Source organism: Pinus tabuliformis, chromosome 1_2 (assembly GCF_031772625.1).
Source record: "Pinus tabuliformis cultivar Carrire ecotype Pingquan chromosome 1_2, CPIR1, whole genome shotgun sequence".
Taxonomy (NCBI): Eukaryota; Viridiplantae; Streptophyta; class Pinopsida; order Pinales; family Pinaceae; genus Pinus; species Pinus tabuliformis.
In genome coordinates this window covers 706,174,980-706,190,650 of record NC_142298.1, presented here as the reverse complement: position 1 = coordinate 706,190,650, position 15,671 = coordinate 706,174,980, and the positions used below count along the sequence as shown (strand labels likewise).

Below are 15,671 nucleotides of genomic sequence, written 5' to 3'. Positions count from 1 at the left end.
CTCATGCTAATTTAAACTCTTATCAGCCATGATTTAATTTCACTCAGCAATTTAGCAATACCTAGAAAAATATGTTACCAAATAAATTTCAGAACTGCTGAAAACTACATACGTTGATAATTAACAAGTAAATTTGCAGCGGAAATAAGTGAGAAATCAATGACAGGTACAGCAGAAAAATTCACCCACAAAACCCTTCTAAAAATTTTATTAACTCAGAAAATATGGGTCAGACCCACAGAGAAATACACAAGAAATTATAGCTGATAAGAAGACCTATAACTCGGACTGTTACTGAGAAATTCGGCTTGAGAAAACCTCTCGCTGCCTAAGAAATTTGGCCTCTAGATTTCCTCCCGAAATATCCTCAGAATCCTCCTGAATCTCCTTGGTCAAATCAAGCCTTCTCACTTGGGAAATCACTCACTCAAGCACTCAACAATGATTGAGTGTCTTAGCGTCTTCACTTAGGCTCAATTCATAACTTCATTAATGCCTAGATCGACAGTTGAGATTAAATCGAGTTACTAAAGATAAGTCACTTAAATTAACTTACTTTTCTTAGGCCTTATTTTCCTAAACATAAGAAAGAAGTTATAAATAGCTTGCATGTCATGCATGTCGCATGCATATCTCATGCAACCCTCATGCATGTGTCTCGTGTCTCATGCAACCTTCATGCATACCTTGCATGTCGCATGCAACCCTCATGCATACCTTGCATATCACATGCAAGCTCCTAAAGAAGCAAAACAAGATCTTCCTAGCTAAGACACCAAGCTAGAAGACCTTCCGCGACTACAGAATTCAACAACTTAGAGAGGGCCAAGGAGATAGATAGCAAATGCAAAAGCCAACCCAAGAAATGAAAATGCTGTAAATCAAGAGGAAAGAAAACAATTCACCAGATAAGAGATTATGTGATCATATGAAAACTCAATTCTTTATTTTACTTCTATTCAAATGAACATACATATAATTATACTTCAAAAGATATAAGTAGTTGAAGCTGCATGACTTTAACGCGCCTACTTAGGCCCCTTTAGACTTGAGAATGATAATTTTAATGACAACAAGACTAACTAATATACAAGGACAAACAACTACGTAAACTTAGGGCTAGCTATAATAAAAATATTCTGCTAAAATGGAACATTTTCCTCTTGAATGTACCCTGGGCTAGGCTTTGAATTAAATATAATACAAATATTTTTCATAATGTAATGCAATTCCTTATCACCAAGTCTATTATATGCAACTAAGTTTCTTATTGTACATGAGTTATAAATTTAGTCAAAATTCAGAATTGTTTTTACTAAATATACTCATTTATTAGAATACTTTTCCTTACCTTGCAGTAAACCAACCATGACCAAGTAAAAATGAAAAATGTTTAGTGCATTTGGTAAACTATTTAGGCAAGGTCCAGCTGGCATGCTTTAGTATAACAAAAGCTGGGGTAAATAAATAGCAGCAAGAAAGTTTACATGCCTTTCCTAAAATCACGCAACAATCATTGATCAGGTACCGAGTTGATACATTGTCGGTTGCATCCACCACTATGTCATATCTTAAGCAATAGAGTTAAGCAACATACAAAGAATAATATTATTCGAAATTACAAACTATAAATCTAGAGACTTCAAAGATTGCCACAATATTGCTCAACAGAATCCTTAATATCAGTATATAAATATGAAACTATAGGCAGCAAACAAGCCTGCCTACCTTCAATTTCCTATAATTAATTCATGGGCACACCATACAAGGTGAGAAAAGCAAGAGGCAAAGTTCTGTGAGCATTTGATTTTCTTCACATAGTAAAGCATAAAAGTTAATTAGAAAATTGTGTTGACTTACTTTAAATGATGCTGTTACATCAATGAAGCTAATAAGGATACTTGCTAACGATGTCCAAAGCATTTGCTGTCGTCAGAGCATCAATGTATTCTACAATTTTGAGAGTAGAATTAATCCTGCAAATAAAAAATTATATCAGAAAACATCTTCTAGTGAAGTTGGTTCACAACTCAGATAATTAATGTGACCTAAACCAAGAGAGAATACCAAAATACATCTCTCTCTGACACACACACACACATCTAGATAGAGAGAGAGGGAGTTATCTCCTATTTCAATGACAACTGTGACATCAAAGAAAACAAAACCAATCAATCCATCCATTGCAAAACTTAGTTTGTAAGGAAACGAAAGCTCACGCACGCACGACATGCTGCAGCTGCAGACTTCACTTTTGATTGCCCAATATTTCCTTCAGTATGAATGACCTGATTGAAAACAACAAAAATAATCAAGACATCAATATCTGGACTCTGAAAATTGGATAGGCATTTAATCATTTGTTTTTGGCATACAAGGTAAGCCACTTAACTAAAACAGTTCTTTATTGTTCCTTGACCAATAGAACAAAATCCAAAGTAAAGTGTAGACAAATTCTTAGACCAAAACACCTCTAGATGAAAATAATAAGGAAATATTTTAAAGAAATTAAAAATCGACAAAAGCAACAAACTACAAAATATCTCTATCCACAAATACTCAAAAGCTGGCAACCCCATTTGTAAACTCCTAGTTAGATCTACATGTATAGATGATATAGGTTTTATAAAAAGCAGTGTTGCGGGGAAGACTCAATATGTTGCAGTTGTAATATGTATTTTACTAACTTGTGGACATGGTTGATGACGATTATAATTTCTAGATGATTGATGTGATATGGTTCAATGATCAATCTATGTTTTTTTATGTTTTTTATGTCTAATTCATCATTCTACATGTTTTTGTTGACATATATGTATCAAAAATTAAAAAATATAGAAAATATATATATTTTTAAAAAATCGCTCCCGGATTCGCTCCCAAACCCGGAGCTTCTGAAAATGGTCGCTCCTGCTCCCCGCTCCCGCTCCCGCTCCCAAGCAACATTGATAAAAAGTGTGCCTCTCAATTCTAATCTAAAGTTAAATGAATTATTAAGCTTTAGCAACAATTATAATTGCAAGTATGATTTAGGTTTGATGCAAAGGAGAGGTCAATGAACTCAGCGCAGCAGCTAGGTTACTAGTGTAAGCAAAGTGACTGCCATGAACTCCTTGGAAGGGGGATGCGATGCAAGTATCTCACATCCCTCCTACAAGATGATGATGCAATCAAGATCCCTAAAGCCAGCTCATTTGCATTCTGGAAGTACCACACAAAACAATTAAAGCAACAAGAGGCAGCCAAGTACCTTGCATCTCTCCTACAAGATGATAGTGGACTCAAGCTCCTCAAAGCTAGCTCATGTGCACTTTAGAAGCAACAAACAGAATAAACAAATCAACATGAGTCAATCGGGCAACTTCTCCTTAGAGCCAAAGAACCCGTGAGGTTGCTTGGATTAAACTACAAAATATCCCCACTGTGCAGACACCTCTAGGAAGGTGGGTGACTTCAAACATATATGACACATCATGCACTCATTTGCAAGTTTATGGGACTATAGCCATCTGAGGCAGGCCCTTAAATGCTGGGTAAATTCTATATGGAAGGTAAAAGGAGCAACAAAGTTTAAGCTAAGAGGATTCAAAGGGTTCTTCACACCCTATCTTCCATGAAAAATATTGTGATTTGAGACAAACTCAATTGGGTGTGATTTGATGTTGCTTGTACCTGTTTCTCCAACCCATCAGTGCATTCCAGTGCTCATAAATCTTCATAAATCCGAGCAAAGTACCACACTGTCTCCAGTGGGCCTGTTCCACTATGAATTCTGATTTTCTATACACATTGCGACTTGAATTCATATAGAATTTTCCCCACTTTTAAACAGGTATCAATACATGACTGCATCGATTAAATAAAGCAGCAATATTTTGGGTTTCGCTGACTGTTAAATTCATTGCGTTAAATTTTAAATTTGATAACCATGGTTTAACTTCATGACCTGAATATTTGAAATTAGTTCTTGACTTTACATGAAGTGAATATTTTTTGTCACAATAATTTATCTTATGTAATCATGTAACACAACACAGTCATATGTGTGGCATTTATCCTTCTGGGCTTTTCAAGGATTAAGATTCGTCATCATATTTGGTTCGTAAAATTACCTCTGACAGTATTGAAAGAACATCCAGCGTTGTTTCATTTCCTTTCACCATATAACCATAAAATTAGTGACACCTTAAATAACATCTATGATTCATCATTGCTCACCATTTTAACATATTTGCCAAGTGAATGAATCTAATAAATATTTGAGACGTGATAAAAGATTTCATTTCATTGTGGGTTGAATAAAGATTTCATTTACTTGGCAAATGTTGTTCATCTTTATTAGCATTGAATGAATTATGGATTGTTTGATATGGTGAACAGAACAATTAAAAATTTTCTTGGCAGTGGAATAAATTTTCTGGTGCATGTTAATCCATGACACTTTCTTGTATGGATTTTGGTAATGTTGACCATGCTTTGTCAACAGTCCGAGAAGCAGAGTACAAGGAAGTGGACAAAATTTTCCGAAGATCAAAGTCATCATTCAACATTAATTGTGTCATTGTAAACCCAAATTCTGTTTTTATTATTGTAAATGATTCTAGTATGACTATAAAGCCATGTAACAACACCTAGGTAAGCCTATGATTTTTCTCAAAGGATTTCATCCTAGGGAGTTTTTTAACCTCGCCGAATTATGTGTGTTTGTACACACACATAATCGGCAGAGTTTTTCTCCCAAACATACTCCAAAGCTAGGGTGGAATTCGTTGACAAGGTCTTAGGTGAGTCCTAGTGTTTATCGAGTCTGTATTTTTCATACTTGATCATATTGTGTCGCAGAATTGGGTAATGTCTTGAGGGTCTATTTCCTCTTCTAAGAGTTGAATTAATTTGTAATATCTTAGTGCATGGTTACTCATAGTTAAACACTATGGCTAAAGTATTTGAGGGTGGAAAAAACAATTAATCCCCTCTAAGTCATTTAGTTAATTTTTATGGCAATGAATAAAATGATATTTAATTAGCCAAAAATCTAATTAAATTTGAGAGAAATTAAGTTTTCCAAGTGGAAAATCATCAAAAAATCTTGGGCCAAAAAAAAAAATATGGAAGTCTTCCACAAAGGGAAAGATGGATTTTTTAAGAAAATTTGACCCCTTGGACCTTGGTGGTTAAGTTAAAGTGAGCTTTTTGAGGATATTAGTCAAAAATATTATTTTTTAGATTAATCAAAAATGGGTTTTAAGAAAAATTCGAATTTTTCCTCAAAAATAAAAAATTCGACAGTGGAGATCAAGTTATTTTCAAAAGAAGATTGATGGATGAGATTATTTTGATGAGGATCAAACCAACTAGCTGTTATTTTCACTTGGAGGGGTTTTCTCCTTTCATTTTCTATATAAGGGAGCTATCAAGATCCTCATTTAATCTTTGGATGATGTAAAAAGTTATTTGATGTATTGAGCAGGGCTCTGCTAGAAATTCTTTTCCACTTAATAAAAAGTCTTTGGGGTTCAATTCAAGGTGTCTCTCATTTGTTGATCTGTGCTATGTGTTGGTTATTTATTTGATATGCTTTGAGCTATTATATTGTCGATTATTATTTCAATTGTTGGTAGTAGGAACATCTATTGGCACAGGTATCTTGCCTTAGGTGTTGGGCTAGAGGAAACACACTGAACCTAACAAGATCTGGTACGTATCTCTAGATCTATAGAGGATTTGAGTGAATCGAGCCCCTCTTGATCTAATAATCTATCATTTGAAGTGCACTAAGCTACAGGTTGCATCAGCGCTTGGCCTCCAAGTTCACAGACTGTGAAGGGATCACACCCTTGTTTGGCTCCAAGTCTTGATCTAATGAAAATTTTATGCAGGAAGGCTTTGCAAAAAAATTCAAAAAAATCTCTCACTATTTTCAAATTATTTTACTTGTGCTACAAAGTTTAATATGCTAATGAGCAGTGTTGAAAATATTGGTATCAAAGAAATATCGACAAGGGTCCTGAAAACATCTTATTGGCAATATCGGCAAAAATATCAGCAAATATTGGCAAACATAAAAAAATGCATAATATATTCATTTTTTTGAAATTTGTAAACATATAAAGCAATAACAACATGAAATAAACACATTGGCACATAAATATGAAGAAAGCACTGATATATATGATGTAGTGGATGTAAAATAAAAATAATACATCAAAGGTGATACCAAATCTTGTTGATCCCTAATAATTGTACAATCAAGGACTCAAATGTGGAGAACCAACACAAACTAACATCACATATATAAAAGTATTTCATCATCATGAGTTATATGTAGCAAAACAAATAAAACTAGCAGCTAGCTATCTGAGATCAGTGCCCTCTCCCCCTTTTACGGGAAAACATGATGGGTTGTTTGTCAGGCCTGCCCCTAGCAATATAAGGCCCTGACCCTGCACCTAATGTCAAATAATGATTGTTGGGTATGGAGTTGTGCTCTCCTATATCTATAGCAGATGGTGTTGATGTTGACGCTCCCACAGTCTCTTCCTCCTCCTCCTCCTCATCCTCTTTCTCCTCCTCCTCATGCTACTCCTCCCCCGAGTCCTCCTCCTCTTTCTGCCCCTATTCTAATGGTTCCTCTAACCATGTAGGTCATCCAAGATGGGTACCTCAGACTCCACCCTCCACTGAGACAATACATCAATATTGTCTAAGGAAATGGCACTTGGATCCATTGGTTTTTCTATTTGCTTCACTCGAAGTCGAAGATTGTAATGCACATACACTAAATCATTGAGGTGTGTGAACTCCAACCTGTAAGAGTGTCAAAAAAAACTAATGAGTCTTGACTCTTGACACTTGAGAGTCATAAATTAAAATTACAATAAATGTAGTTGCTCAACTGAAGGCTGAAGCTCAAAGTTATACTTGTTGCACTTTTTTGAGTGTATTTTATCAAATACACTCCAATTGTGCTCACTCCCTGAAAAGCTATATATTTCAATCAGGATTCTTATGGCCAATTTCTGCAAATTTGGTGCCCTTGCACCATATCTTCGCCACCAAATATCTACAACAAAATAAAGAAATAAAAAACTTAAAACATAATTAAACTTTCAAATAAAACATAATTGAATTTTAAAAATATAGAATTATAAATAAGTAAATTCTAAATTGAAAATTCTAATGAGTCATGACTTGTCACTTACGTGACATGAAGAGGGTCCTTTCCCTAATAGCATCATCAAAGCCAAATAGGCCAACACAATCCCAATAAAACTGTATCTCGCGATTGATTTTGCTACGAAGCTCAGGATCAAGTACCATCCTATGAATACAGAAATGGAGCCCTTCCATCACCTCACCATCAAAATCAAAGCTGCATTTGTATGAAAATGCGGGGTTGAGGAAGAGTGTTGCTACATGAATGGGTCGATGAAGCATCCCTGTCCACCGACTATCAATTGCATCCCATAACATCATTTGTCTATTAAGCCCAACAGAACCCTTGTCTGCATAATAAGCACGAATGGCCCCATTAGCCTTATCCATGGCTTCATACAAATAAGTCATTGCAGGCTTCTCCCCATCTACCAATCTCATAACCTTTACTATAGGTTCACTAACTTAGCACACTTCTTCTACTCCCTGCCAAAATGTTGTTAGAAAATCAGAAAGGCCGAAATATTTTCTCTATGTTGATAATTACTTGTGATATTCTTATGTTCTTATTAACCTTCTTGTGTTCTTCTATTAACTTAGTTCATCAAGCAATTACCAATAACCAAAAAATGAAGATCAAAGACACCAAATGTAGGCAGTCAGCCAGGGAAAAACCCCTATCTAGGGGAAAACCGAGTCAACAACTCTTCCTTTAATAGTTTCATGAGATGATCCAAGACTCCTTGACCTAGACACAGACTTCCTCCAATCACCAAGTCAACCCTTCCTTTCTTTCGCGGATGATAACCTTCCAACAACAACTTTGACCTTGATGTAGCAACAGACTTTTGACTTCCCCAGCAATAGAACTTTGACCCAACAGAACTTCGACCTTTCCAGCAGCAAAACTTCGAGCTTCCTAGCAGTATAACTTCGACCTTCCCAGCAGCAAAACATTGATCCAGTAAATAGCCCAGTAAATCCACACGAGTGAGAGAGATACAACCCAGAAACTTCAATTTTCCTTTTCCAACAAATCTTCTCCTTCTTCTGCAACTTCGCACTCTTTCTGCTTCCTCTTCTTGGATGTCGAACTTGTGTGAGAGATGTTTCCAAATGAATCAAATTGTTTGTATATATAGCCTCTTTTGCAGTTCGAATTATCCTCATGTAGGCCAACTTGATCAGGTAAGGGCCGACTTGGTGTGGAGGTGACAAATGACTTATTTTACTAAATATTAATTCTTTTTACATGATTCAAAAGCCCAAAAAGGTTCTCTTCAAATGGATAATGACTCTAATGACTCAAGATAAAGCCTAGAAGTCCTCAATGGGGACTTTGACCTAAAACATGATGATCCAAGCATGAAACCCATGCGTTATTAAGTCATATTAATAATAATAAATTATTTTTCTTTTTTTTGATAAATACATTTCATTAAGACTCAAATACAAATATGAAGACCGAACCTAGTTACATTCTTCAACAAATGTGTCAGTGTACACCACTCATCAGAAACAAACATTTGCTTCAACTCAAATTGGCATCGAACCAAAGACTGAAGGGTAATAAAGTTGGTGTCAAAACATGTGATTGCAAGATGCCACTAGTGTATCTCCTCATGAGGCTAGGAACAAAAGCATGGCTATATATAAACTTGGGGACACTTCTAGCCATATCAATCACCTCCTTGATGAAGGAGAGTTTCCCCATGTTGACACCTAATCATTGGGATTGGGTGAATATGTAAACTAGTGTAAATAGAAAATACGGAGAGTTGGAATATGAAGAGATACTGGGAGATGAAGCCCAAGAGTCTCTCCCTCCATGTATATATCTATGATCAACCTTAATGCAAAATCACAATTCAGTTTGAGGAGTTACCTCCCGCCCTAACACGGTATCAGAGCCAACTCCATTTTTGGCATCCCTTTCAGCCCTTATAACTCCCTTCTGCCATTTGTTTTGCATTCTATCCTTTGCCCCTCTCCTTTGACAGAAAATTTGTCCTAGATTGCATAACCCTGGTGTCCCAAATCTCTATGTGAAAGCTGTAAAGGATTACACGTTGGTGCATTGAACCCAAAGGCGTTGTCTGGTATATCTATTGGTATTCTGTCGAGCTCGTCGATATATCAAGGTGAATGGTATGCCAACTCCTCTTTTTTAGACTGTGCGTTGTAGCATAACTATGTGTCAATTCATGGTTATGTGTATTGTGTTATACCACCCATACTGTCTGACTCCGCTCCCACTCACATTTTTAATAGTCGTGGCTTCACATTTTATCTGCGGTTGTTAATACAATTATCTGCCATTTTTAACTACGCTCATAATACCTCGCTCTACAGTTCAATATAGTTCTCTGCGGCTATTAATAGAGTTCCAGTGTTGCTTAGTTACCTCTTAATACCACCAGTTACCACAATCACACCTCTGTTTCCGGTTATTTTAATACCCACTTCACTTAACCATTCCTCGCGACTTTGGACCTCCCGCTTGGTGGCCTCCTCCCTAAACCGCTATACCATACAGCCTCCTGCCATATGAACATAGCTCTTGGATAATGCCATATGAAGGTTGTTGGTTAATGCCTTAACGTTGTGGTTAATACCTCCATATATAACGTTTGTTGTCCATATAACTTTGGTCAACATACATTGAATGCTCTCCCAATCCACCATACCACAATTTCTTGGAATTTCTAAGTCTAACCATTAGGAATTCTTCATGTACTATCTTATTTATTTCTTCCTACTTGTTCAGTTACTTAACAAGTTATTTACCATGTAAATACTGAAAATAAATACAAGTACAGTATCAACACATACAGATCATCAACTGAAAGAAACAAACACACAAGTGACACCGTTGTTTTTGGACTAATGTCCCCGGAAAAACCCAATGCGAGAAAATCGGTGTAGCTATTCAAAGGGTTTTATTATTATGCAATTTCATAATACAACCAGGGTGCTAGAAATGGCTTACCCAACAGAGAATGCCCTCGGCAGTAGTACCTCTCAGTCGGAGACAAATATTCCGACTAATCACTGGATGAACGATTCCACATCAACAATACAGCTTTTGTTGGTCTGCGTCACCTAATCAAGCTCTCCAGCTCCAATCTGTCCCACGAAAATCTCCCAACGCTGCCTCTAGGGCCTGCGTCAGCCTCTCTGGCCCAACGTCAGCCTCTCGGGGCTCTGCGTCAGCCTCTCAAGGCTCTGCGTCTCACATGTTGGCCCTCTCTGGCTCTGCGCAACTCCTAGTTGCCTCTCTGAAGCCTTCAGCTGCCTCTGCGTGGCCTCTAGCTGGCTCTGCATCAACCTCTCCTGGCTTCTGCGCTGATCCTCCCGATATTAACTCTACCTCTCTGCTATGTATTCACTGCCCCTCAGCTGCAACTCAGATCACTTCACTCAATTTCCTTAGCAAACCCTGCCCCAGAAAATCGAGTTCTTGATCTCTCTCGGTGTGTTCTCCAACTGACCCTCAAGCCTCCTCTTATATTTTTCTCGTTGGTCCATCAACGGCCGAGATTAAATCTCTAATCAACGGCTAAGATTAGATTTGGCTTGATCCGTGAAGTTTGGACCATTCTAACCCAGTTTTATATTAATTCACATTAATATTTTATTTTTCCTAAGTTTAGACTTAAGAACTCCATTAAAAATATTAATTATTTTAATATTTCTCAAACTGGTTAGATTCTGCCCAAACCATTTCTGGGTCTTGGAGATCTCATGTGCTTTAGCCTCTCCACCAATTTTCATGGCTAGAGCACATCCAATGCTACCCCAAATCAACACTCCCTCTTAGCGAGGACTGTGCTCTAGTAATACTCCTCACTAAGTATCACCCTGATCATCTAGCATCGGTCCCTGTGCTGATGCTAGGCCTCCTCGTCCAACATCCTCTGCACTACTGCATCATGTACTACTACCCATGGCCCTACCACTGCCACTGCTGCATACGTACGGCAACTCCCTCTGCATCTGTGCTACTACCCATGGCCCTGCCACTGCCATTGCTACATCTGCATTGCATCCCCTCTCATCATGTTGCATCGTGTTGCCCATAGCACTACCATTGCTAATTGCTACACTACAACTCAGTTACTGAGAAGTAAGTAACTGATCCTCTGAATTCTAACATCTCTGTCAGGCTAGAAACACTCTCGATGTTGAAGCTCCCTCTGTCGCTGACAAGTGCTCCCTCTATTGACCTCTGCGCCATTGCAACAAATCCATGCATCTCGCACTGCTGCCTCACATTGTCCCAGGACTCCTGCACTATAGCACTCTCTGTTGCTCCATCCGCATCTGTCTCTGCCGATATCCGCCAGTCCTGCTACTCCTCTTCGAGGCTCCCGTAGCAAGGTATAATCCAAGAGGTTGGGTACCTCAAGGATCCTGCCCCTCATCATCTGTAGTCCGTCTGACTACAGCTCGATGTCTCCCCACTTCCTCTCAAGTGGCGCATGATCACTCATGGCACAATTGTCATCTGTCTCCACTTCTTTCTCCGCCCTTGCTGGCGCTGCCTTGGTCTCAGAAACCTATCCCTTGTTCTTCTTCCTTGGACACTGGTTCGCATAGTGACCCAGTTCCCCACTGTGGAAGCGCTTGACCTTGGAGAGGTCCTTCTTCTTCCGTTTCTCTTGCTTTCCCGCAGATGCTAGAGCAGCATCCTCCTCTTGCTCTTTCGTGATTCTTACCGCTACTCCCTACCTTGGTTGGTCGTCTAATCTTTTCTTGACAAAGAGTCGCCCACAGTTTGACCTGCCCAGTAAGCTCTGGACAAATACCTACCAGTCCTTTGAGACTGCGTTCAGTGCTGTCCTCACCAACATCTTCCTCATCCGGCGTGGCTCCTATGGAAGTCAGTTGGTCCTGAATCTCTGTCAATTGCCCAAGGAAGATATCTATCTGCTCTCCCCTCTACATCAGGTATGACCGCAGCTGATTTTCTAGAAGCATCTTCCTCTACACGGAAGTATGCCGATACAACTTCTTCAGGGCATCCCACATCTCATTTGTTGTACCCTTCTCGGCAATATGTGGTACCACATGATCCTTGACCCCATCAAGAATGATGCACTTAGCGCTGGCCATTGCCTGTTCGTACTTCCCATTTTCAACCGGGTCAACTAGCATCGTTATTGTTTTCAAGGTGAAGTGCTTGATGTGATCCCTGTGTAGAATGGACAAGATCCTAGCCTTCCATACTACGAAGTTTGAAGCTCTGTCTAGTCTATCTTGATCTCTTAGCCCATTCACTGCCATTTTGCTGCTCCTCTTTCGACTCTTTCAAGTCTCTCTACTTCCCTCCTGGAAGTTCACTAATCGACTCTTGCTGAGTCTGTCAACTTCTCGTCTGGAAGTTCTCGATTTGACTCCCTCTGAGCCTCGATTTCCCTTCTGGAAATCCCTCTGCCAATGTCGAGATGCCCCACTCCAATCGTTTGTGCAGCTGCACCACTGATCTGGATTTCTTGGCTAGAAATCCTCGGCAACAACTCCCTCCTCCTTGGTCTTGCCCTGTTAGGTACTGTTCTGACCACAGTACCCCACCAGCTTTGCTCTGCAACTTACCCACAACCTCCTATGCCCCAGCAATCTGAAGGTTAGAGCCTCTAGGCTCTGCACAATCCCGGCACCGGCACAATCTGCACCTCCTAGCCATAGCGTCGATCCTTCCTAACTGAGAAAGATGACCAGGCACTGCGTAGATCAGGTCTGCACCTCTCTGCCTCAGCGTTGATCCTCCTCCTAGCTCGAACTGATGACACAGGCTCTCTAGGTCACCCCTTCCTTGCTGCCTTCTGCTAGGAACAACTTTTGTCTCTCAGGACAGTTGTTTCTACTACTGTTGTTGTTGTTGTTGCTCTGCTCGGCTAATGCCTTCAGTTATCCTGTGATCTGCAACCTGGCTCTGATACCATGTTGGAATTTCTAAGTCTAACCATTAGAAATTCTTCCTGTACTATCTGATTTATTTCTTCCTACTTGTTCAGTTACTTAACAAGTTATTTACCATGTAAATGCTGAAAATAAATACAAGTATAGTATCAACACATACAGATCATCAACTGAAAGAAACAAGCACACAAGTGACACCGTTGTTTATGGACTAATGTCCCCGAAGAAACCCAATGCGGGAAAACCACTGCAGCTATTCAAAGGGTTTTATTATTATGCAATTTTAGAATACAACCAAGGTGCCAAAAATGGCTCACCTAACAGAGAATGCCCTCGGCAGTAGTACCTCTCAGTGGGAGACAGATATTTCGGCTAAATCACCAGATGCACAATCCCACAGCAACAATGCAGCTTCTGCTGCTCTGTGTTACCCTGATAGGGACTGCGTTACCCTATCCAGCTTTCCAGCTCCATTCTATCCCACGAAAATCTCCTAGCGCTGCCACTAGTGGCTGCGTCAGCCTCTCTGGCCCAGCACCAACCCAGCATTAGCCTATTTGGCCCAGCGTCAGCGTCTCGGTGCTCTACGTCAGCCTCTAGAGCCTCTGCGTCTCACATGATGGCCCTCTTTGGCTCTGCAAAGCTCCTAGCTGCCTCTGCGTGGCCTCTAACTGGCTCTACGTCAACCTCTCCCAGCTTCTGCGTCGATCCTCCCGGTACTAAATTTGCCTCTCTGCAATGTATTCACTGCCCCTTAGCTGCAACTCAGATCACTTCACTCAATTTCCTCAGCAAACCCTGCCCCAAAAAATCGAGTTCTTTATCTCTCTCGGTGTGTTCTCTAACTGACCCTCAAGCCTCCTCTTATACTTGTCTCATTGGTCCATCAACGGCCGAGATTAAATCTCTAATAACCGGCTAAGATTAGATTTGGCTTGATGTGTGACTTTTAGACCATTCTAACCCAGTTTTATATTAATTCACATTAATATTTTATTTTTCCTAAGTTTAGACTTAGGAACTCCATTAAAAATATTAATTATTTTAATATTTCTCAAACTGGTTAAATTCTGCCCAAACCATTTCTGGGTCTTGGAGATCTCATGTGCTTTAGCCTCTCCACCAATTTTCATGGCTAGAGCACATCCAATGCTACCCCAAATCAACACTCCCTCTTAGTGAGTACTGTGCTCTAGTAATACTCCTCACTGAGTATGACCCTGATCATCCAGCATCGGTCCCTGTGCTGATGCTAGGCCTCCTCGTTCAACATCCTCTACACTGTTGCATCATGTACTGCTACCCATGGCCTTGCCACTGCCACTGCTGCATACATACGACAACTCCCTCTGCATCTGTGTTGTTGCCCATGGCCCTGCCACTGCCATTGTTGCATTTGCATTGCATCCTCTCTCATCATGTTGAATCGTGTTACCCATAGCACTACCACTGCTAACTGCTACACTACAGCTCAGTTACTGAGAAGTAAGTAACTGATCCTCCCAATTCTAACATCTTTGTCAGGCTAGAAACACTCCCGATGTTGAAGCTCCCTCTGTCACTGACAAGTGCTCCCTCTACTGACCTCTGCGCTGCTGCAACAACTCCATGCATCTCGCACTGCTGCCTCACGTTGTCCCAGGTCTCCTGCACTGTAGCACTCTCTGTTGCTCCATCCGCATCTCTCTGCCGATATCCGCCAGTCCTGCTACTCCTCTTCGAGGCTCCCATAGCAAGGTATAATCCAAGAGGTTGGGTACCTCGAGGATCCTGCCCCTCATCGTCTGTAGTTCGTCTAACTACAGCTCGATGTCTCCCCACTTCCTCTCAAGTGGCGCATGAGCACTCATGGCACGGTCGTCATCTGTCTCCACTTCTTTCTTCGCCCTCGTTGGCGCTTCCTTGATCTCAGAAACCTCTCCCTTGCTCTTCTTCTTTGGACACTGGTTCGCATAGTGACCCAGTTCCCCACTGTGGAAGCACTTGACCTTGGAGAGGTCCTTCTTCCGTTTCTCTTGCTTTCCCGCAGATGCTAGAGCAGCATCCTCCTCTTCCTCTTTCTTGATTCTTACAGCTATGCCCTGCCTTGGTTAGCCGTTTGATCTCTTCTTGACAAAGAGTCACCCATAGTTCCTCCCAATTCGGAAGGTTTGACCTGCCTAGTAAGCTCTGGACAAATACCTCCCAGTCCTCTGACACTGCGTTCAGTGCGGTCCTCACCAACATCTCCTCATCCGACGTGGACCCTATGGAAGTCAGTGGGTCTCGGATCTTTGTTAATCGCTCGAGGAAGATATCTATCTGCTCTCCCCTCTACATCTGGTATGACCGCAGCTGATTTTCTAGAAGCATCTTCCTACGCACAGAAGTATGTCGATACAAATTCTTTAGGGCATCCCACATCTCATTTGTTGTACCCTTCTCGGCAATATGTGGTACCACATGATCCTTGACCCCGTCAAGGATGATGCACTTAGCCCTGGCCATTGCCTCTTCGTACTTCTCATTTTCAACCGAGTCAACTGGGATCGCTATTGTTTTCAAGGCGAAGTGCTTGATGTGATACCTGTCTAGAATGGACAAGATTCTGGCCT

At 40.4% G+C, this 15,671-nt stretch overlaps 1 protein-coding gene across 1 annotated transcript in view; it reads right to left on the bottom strand.

The window, feature by feature from the left end:
- Positions 1-15,671, bottom strand: part of CNX5 (co-factor for nitrate, reductase and xanthine dehydrogenase 5) — a 286,044-nt gene that overhangs the window by 153,961 nt on the left and 116,412 nt on the right. The window contains exons 4-6 of the mRNA XM_089395837.1: positions 2,224-2,288; positions 1,902-1,976; positions 1,492-1,570 (exon numbers count right to left, since the gene is read on the bottom strand). Coding sequence (XP_089251963.1) covers positions 1,492-1,570; positions 1,902-1,976; positions 2,224-2,288 — 219 coding nt within the window. The remainder of the gene's footprint in view (positions 1-1,491; positions 1,571-1,901; positions 1,977-2,223; positions 2,289-15,671) is intronic.